The sequence below is a fragment of the Palaemon carinicauda genome, chromosome 13 (assembly GCF_036898095.1).
Source record: "Palaemon carinicauda isolate YSFRI2023 chromosome 13, ASM3689809v2, whole genome shotgun sequence".
NCBI lineage: Eukaryota > Metazoa > Arthropoda > Malacostraca > Decapoda > Palaemonidae > Palaemon > Palaemon carinicauda.
In genome coordinates, this window is record NC_090737.1 from 3,409,099 (window position 1) to 3,416,598 (window position 7,500).

Sequence of the window (7,500 nt, forward strand, 5' to 3'; positions counted from 1 at the left end):
AAAAAAAACTTTAATTAATTAACGCCATCATTAACAAAATAAATCGATCATAATGAATGTGGATTTTTTCCCGGATGTAGTGTAGGCCTACACAAAACGCATATCGAATAAAAAGGAATATGTTTTATCAGTTTCATAAGCATTTGGATTCCATAGCCAAACAACATTGAAGGAGTGTTTGCCTCTCGCATGATTTCAGTAGACCAAATTTATGTCATTATTCCAGTCAATTTTATTTTCAAAGAAGTACAGAAGTACACAAAGAATATATGGAGCTAACATTTCATAGAAACAGATGCAGATTATTATTATTATTATTATTATTATTATTATTATTATTATTATTATTATTATTATTATTATTATTATCACTTGCTAAGCTACAACCCTAGTCGGAAAAGCAAGATGCTATAAGAGCAAGCACTCCAAGAGGGAAAGGATAGCCCAGTGAGGAAATGAATTGAAGAAATAGATGAACTACATGACATTTAATGAATGATTTACATGAAATGTGTATGTATGTGCCATAGTTTTCACTGATATCCATGAAATTGCTCAAATACTGTCTTCCTTTCCTTGGTCTTTGTGCTGCAGAATGCCCAGCCAACAGGTATGGCAACCAATGCAGCCATTGGTGCCCCGATTGCATGCACGGAGGTATTTGTGATGCCAAGACTGGAAAATGTGTCTGTCCTCCTGGATTGAGAGGGGAATTGTGTGAGGAAGGTGAGGTCTTATATGTTTTTCTCAGCTTCACTTCAACCAGACGAGTTACAGGAGATGTCTGTTTATTAAATGACTCTTGTATTGCCATTGTAGTTGGAGCTTGTGGATTACGATACTTCACAGACGCTTGAACTTTCTATACCTGATCTGCTCCATGTCCTAAACCTTGTGATTTCAACCTTGTCTCCTTTCTTTTTCTTGTGGATTACAATACTTCACAGACGCTTGAACTTTCTATATCTGATCTGTTCCATGTTCTAAGCCTTGTGACTTTAACCTTGTCTCCTTTCTTTTTTTGTGGATTACAATATTTCACAGACGCTTGGACTTTCTATACCTGATCTGCTCCATGTTCTAAACCTTGTGATTTCAACCTTGTCTCCTTTCTTTTTCTTGTGGATTACAATACTTCACAGACGCTTGAACTTTCTATATCTGATCTGTTCCATGTTCTAAGCCTTGTGACTTTAACCTTGTCTCCTTTCTTTTTTTTTGTGGATTACAATACTTCACAGACGCTTGTACTTTCTATACTTAATCTGCTCCATGTTCTAAACCTTGTGATTTCAACCTTGTCTCCTTTCTTTTTTTGTGGATTACAATACTTCACAGACGCTTGGACTTTCTATACCTGATCTGCTCCATGTTCTAAACCTTGTGATTTCAACCTTGTCTCCTTTCTTTTTCTTGTGGATTACAATACTTCACAGACGCTTGAACTTTCTATATCTGATCTGTTTCATGTTCTAAGCCTTGTGACTTTAACCTTGTCTACTTTCTTTTCTTTTGTGGATTACAATACTTCACAGACACTTGTACTTTCTATACTTAATCTGCTCCATGTTCTAAACCTTGTGATTTCAACCTTGTCTCCTTTCTTTTTCTTGTGGATTACAATACTTCACAGACGCTTGAACTTTCTATATCTGATCTGTTCCATGTTCTAAGCCTTGTGACTTTAACCTTGTCTACTTTCTTTTCTTTTGTGGATTACAATACTTCACAGACGCTTGGACTTTCTATACTTAATCTGCTCCATGTTTTAAACCTTGTGATTTCAACCTTGTCTCCTTTCTTTTTCTTGTGGATTACAATACTTCACAGACGCTTGAACTTTCTATATCTGATCTGTTCCATGTTCTAAGCCTTGTGACTTTAACCTTGTCTACTTTCTTTTCTTTTGTGGATTACAATACTTCACAGACGCTTGTACATTCTATACCTGATCTGCTCCATGTTCTAAACCTTGTGATTTCAACCTTGTCTTCTTTCTTTTTCTTGTGGATTACAATACTTCACAGACGCTTGAACTTTCTATATCTGATCTGTTCCATGTTCTAAGCCTTGTGACTTTAACCTTGTCTACTTTCTTTTCTTTTGTGGATTACAATACTTCACAGACGCTTGTACATTCTATACCTGATCTGCTCCATGTTCTAAACCTCGTGATTTCAACCGTGTCTCCTTTTTATTTTTGTGATCTAATTATAAGTGAGAATCACTAGTAACCAATTCCTTGTTTCTCTCCCTTTCTGACAGCATGTGAAGGCGACCAAATCCTCAACTCGTGTACCATAAATCCAGGGGTAACAAGTAATATACAGATCTGTTTACCTTCTCCATACGGTTGTTCGTGCGCTCCAGGCAAGAAAGGCTACTGGTGCAATGCAGGTAATATTATTTTATTCATTTTTTTTCATTCCTAAAAGCCTCTTTGAACTAACATCCATTACCTACCCACGATCACATTATTATTATTATTATCATTATTATTATTATTATTATTATTATTATTATTATTATTATTATTATTATTATTATTATTATTATTGTTGTTGTTGTTAATAATAATATTATTATTATTATTTTTATTACTATCACTTGCTAAGCTAGAACCCTAGTTGGAAAAGCAGAACGCTATAAGCCAAGTGCTCCAACAGGGAAAATAGCCCAGTGAGGAAGGAAATAATGAAAAACTCCAAGAGAAGTTTAAGAACAATAATAACATTAAAATAAATCTTTCATATATAAACTATAAAGACTTGAAAAAAGCAAGAGGAAGAGAAACAAGATAGAATAGTGTGTAATAACGGTAATTCTATTTTTTTTATTATTATTTTTAAAAGCCACTTCGAACTTCATTTTAATGTTGTTACCGTTCTTAAAATATTTAATTTTTCCTTGTTTCCTCTCCTCATTGGGCTATTTTCCTTGTTGGGGCTCATGGGCTTATAGAATCTTGCTTTTCCAACTAGGGTTGTAGCTTAGCAAATAATAATAATAATAATAATAATAATAATAATAATAATAATAATAATAATTAACGTCCTTTGCGTACTTACGATCACATCATACGCCTTATGAAATATGCTGAAGATACTAACATTAATCTCTGGCACCGTCATTCAATTAGTTCGTTATGCATATTGCATAAGATTTTTCATGATTCTGATCATCCTTTGCACTCACATCTTCCCGGACAGTTCCAGCCTGTTTGTATTACTGACATGCCATTAATTCTAATAGTGAGACCTTCTCCATCATAGAGCTCAATACTACGCAGTATTCTAGAAGTTTAATTCCAGCTGTGACCAAGTTGTGGGATGATCTTCCTAATAGGGGAGTTGAATCGGGAGAATTTCAAAAGTTCAAACTTGCAGCAAATGTTTTTTATGTTGAACAGGCTGACATAGGTCTTTTTATAGTTTACATATGAAAGATCTATCTTAACATTGTTACTGTTATTCAAACATTTTATTTTAATTGTTCTTTATTTCTCCTATAGCTTATTTATTTCCTTATTTCCTTCCCTCTCTGACCTATTTTCCTTGTTGGAGCCGTTGGGCTTATAGCATCCTGCTTTTCCAACTAGAGTTGTAGCTTAGATAGTAACAATGATAATAAGATTTCAACTTCTCCTGAATTCATGTACGTAAAAATTCCCGAATATTATGTGTGTGTGCGTGTGTGTGTGTGCACATCCATCTAAATATTTGACAGTCATTTTTGATAGGTCGCGTACACTAGTATCCATATATTGTATATTCTATGGATACTTTTAAGTAATTACTCCATTTTTAATTTTATATATATTTGAATATATATCAAATGTATGCTGGTATCACGAACTTTTGTTTGGTTGTCTATGTTGACGATGTCAGTTCCAGGTCGTTTAGTGAGGAAACCAGGCTAGGTTTTTTTTTTTTTTATAATTCTAACTTGTGGCGAATTGTTTGAAATAATGAAAAAGTAATAGAGGAAAACAATAGCTTTGTATAATATGGCAGTTTGTTATTATTATTATTATTATTATTATTATTACTTGCTAAGCTACAACCCTAGTCGGAAAAGCAAGATGCTATAAGCCCAGGGGCCCCAACAGGGAAAATAGCCCAGTGAGGAAAGGAAACAAGTGTTGTCAGGTGAATGAGGACAGAGGAGAATCCGTAAAGAATAGGCCAGATTATTCGGTGTATGTGTAGGCAAAGGGAAAGCGAACCGTAACTAGGGAGAAGGATCCAATGCAGTAGTGTCTGACCAGTCAAAGGACCACATAACTCTCTAGCGGTAGTATCGTGGTCTTGTAAACAAACCCCTTTTTTCCACTTTCCAGATTGTGATCCTGGTACCTGGGGAGTGAACTGTCTACAGAGATGTAATCACTGTGTGGGTGGAACTTGCAACAAAGTGACAGGAAAGTGTTCATCTGGTCGAGAAGATCCCTGTGCTGGAGGTAAGCTGATAAGTTCCCATTATTTATCTATATTGTGGTGGTCTATGTGGTAACGTCTCTGACTGGTGATCGCCAGACTGCGGTTCGAGTCCCGCTCAAACTCGTTAGTTCCTTTGGGCGCTGCAACTTTTCCCATCATTTATCTTTATTGTGGTGGCCTATTTGTTAACGTCCCTGACTGGTGATCGCCAGACTGCGGTTCGAGTCCCGCTCAAACTCGTTAGTTCCTTTGGGCGCTGCAACCTAGCCATCCTTGTGAACTAAGGATGGAGGTTTTGGGGGAGACTATAGTTCTATCTGCTGAGTCATCAGCAGCCATTGCCTGGCCCTCCTTAGTTCTAGCTTGGGTGGAAAGGGGGCATGGGCGCTGAACATATGTATGTATGGTCAGTCTCTAGGGCATTGTCCTGCTTGATAGGGTAATTTTATTTATTTTTCTTAAAATGAAAGGATGACTTTTTAAGATTTATTTTGCTTGAATCTAAAAGCGAAATTATTCCTGAACTTACAAACTTGATAGGCTCCAGGAAGCTGTTTGTAAGTTGAATGTTGTAAAATTTTGGCCTGGGGTAACCTTAATCCCTTGCCTATGATTTCACACAGCGAAAGTTTACAAACAGTTCTGACAACATGGAATTGGCAACAATAGGCAAACCCTCTTTGATTGCAATTAATACTTTGTTGTTATTATTATTATTATTATTATTATTATTATTATTATTATTATTATTAGCTAAGCTACAATTCTATTATTATTCTTATTATTATTACTTCCTAAGCTACAACCCTAGTTGGAAAAGCAAGATGCTATAAGCCCGAGTAGTCCAAAAGTGAAAAATAGCCCTGTGAGGAAAGGAAATAAACTACAAGAGAAGTAATGAACAATTAAAATAAAATATTCTCAGAACAGGAACCATGAAATAAATCTTTCGTATATAAACTATAGAGAAACTTATGTCAGTCTGTTCAACATGAAAACATTTGCTGCAAGTTTGAACTTTTGAAGTTCTACTGATTCAACCACTCGATTAGGAAGATCATTCCACAACTCGGTCACAGCTGGAATAAAACTTCTAGACTGCATAAGTCAGCAAATAGTTGGGTTACTGTTTCATATCAGGGTGTTACACATGTGATTTTGCTTACTGTATAAAATGATATAATATTGTTTTATTACTTTACTTCTTTTTCTTATCTTTGTTATTTTCAGTTGGATTTGTTTCTATCTCCAAATGTTTGTAAGTCGAGTGTTTGCAAGTCGAATATTTTTTAGTCGAATGTTTGCAAGTCGAATGTTTGTAAGTCAAATGTTTGTGAGTCGAATGCTTGTAAGTCAATTTGTAAGACGAATGTTTGTAAGTCGGATGTTTGCAAGTCGGATGTTTTACAAGTCTGTTTGTAAGTCGAATGTTTGTAAGTCGGATGTTTGTGAGTCCACTGTTTGTAAGTCGAATATTCGTAAGTTGAAAATCTCTATGTATGTTTCAGGCCCCAAAGGATACCTCCGTTTCCGACAGGAACCGGACGTTAAACCGGATGAGGATCATGTAACCGTATCCTTTGTGAAGGAATTTGATGGGGAAGAACCAATTTCGAACGACATAATCTATCGAGTAGTTATTTGGGTGAGTTATAACCTTCCATATAAACCTTTTTTATTCATATATCTAAAGAGTTCAAATGTGGAACTTTGAACTTTTAATCTTGCAGAAAATGATTTTTGTTGAACAGGCTATGTCTCTTTTTATTGTTTATTTATGAAATATTTGTTTTAATGTTATTACTTTTCTTAGAATATTTAATTTTAATTGTTCAATACTTCCCTTGTAGTTTATTTATTTCCTTATTTCCTTTCCTCACTGGGCTATAGTCTCTGTTGGAGCCTTGGGCTTAAAGCATTCTGCTTTTCCAAGTAGGGTTGTAACTTAGCTTATAATAATAATAATAATAATAATAATAATAATAATAATAATAATAATAATAATAATGATAATGATAATAATAATAATAATAATAATAATTCCTTCAATCAGGGGCATCCTTTTCCACCTAACCGCTTCTCTCCTTATCCTCCTTCACCTTATCCTAATTCTAATTCTATGTCTCTGCCTCTCACTTGATCATCTCCCCTTTAGAGTTATCATGAATTATGTATGTATGTATGTATGTATGTATGTATGAATGTATGTATGTATACATGTATTTATTCCTTTGCAACAGGAGAAGGACCAAAGCATGAACAATATGACAACCTCTAAAGAAAAAAAGGATTCTATAGCTGCGACTAAAATGTCGGTAACAATACGAGGCCTGACACCTGCCACCAACTACTATGCTGCTGTCTTGGTAAAGTTCCCATTAAATGACACAGTGTGCGAAATTGACGGCACCTTAAGGGGAGAGCGGATTCAGAAGAAATTGTTCACTACCATATGCCCTAAAGGTAAGAGCAATTCACATCGATATTTCTAGTATTGTAAGTGATTCTGTCATTTAAGATATTGAAAAAGTTTTAAACATTAAATCCAGTAAAGTATAGCTTATCAATCTTACTGGCTCCATGAGAAACTCGAAACTAAATTTGAAGAAGATAGTTGTGGTTAGTTAAACATTAAATCCAGTAAAGTATGGCTTTTCAATCTTACTTGCTCCATGAGAAGAAACTTGAAATTAAATTTGAAGATAATTGTGGTTAATTAAACATTAAATCCAGTAAAGTATAGCTTATCGATCTTACTTGCTCCATGAGAAACTTGAAACTAAATTTGAAGATAATTGTGGTTAGTTAAACATTAAATCCAGTAAAGTATGTCTTTTCAATCTTACTTGCTCCACGAGAAACTTGAAACTAAATTTGAAGAAGATAATTGTGGTTAGGTTGTTTCTACCATGGTTTGGCTTTTTCTTATGAGACAAAGAACTCAAAGAAGTTATTCGAGGTCTATATTCATAAATAAATTATTTTGGACAAAGAATATGCATGTAAAAGGTACCTCCCCTTAGAGCTATATTGAATCAGGATATGATGTCGAAAAAACGTC

The 7,500-nt window shown here is 34.7% G+C and overlaps 1 protein-coding gene and 1 pseudogene across 1 annotated transcript in view; one reads left to right on the top strand and one right to left on the bottom strand.

Moving 5' to 3' along the window:
* The window catches only part of LOC137652130 (nephrin-like), a 448,675-nt pseudogene that overhangs the window by 362,989 nt on the left and 78,186 nt on the right, over positions 1–7,500 (bottom strand).
* The window catches only part of LOC137652555 (uncharacterized), a 167,472-nt gene that overhangs the window by 2,828 nt on the left and 157,144 nt on the right, over positions 1–7,500 (top strand). Inside the window, exons 4-8 of the mRNA XM_068386045.1 lie at positions 595–726; positions 2,266–2,397; positions 4,340–4,459; positions 5,948–6,084; positions 6,680–6,902. Coding sequence (XP_068242146.1) covers positions 595–726; positions 2,266–2,397; positions 4,340–4,459; positions 5,948–6,084; positions 6,680–6,902 — 744 coding nt within the window. The remainder of the gene's footprint in view (positions 1–594; positions 727–2,265; positions 2,398–4,339; positions 4,460–5,947; positions 6,085–6,679; positions 6,903–7,500) is intronic.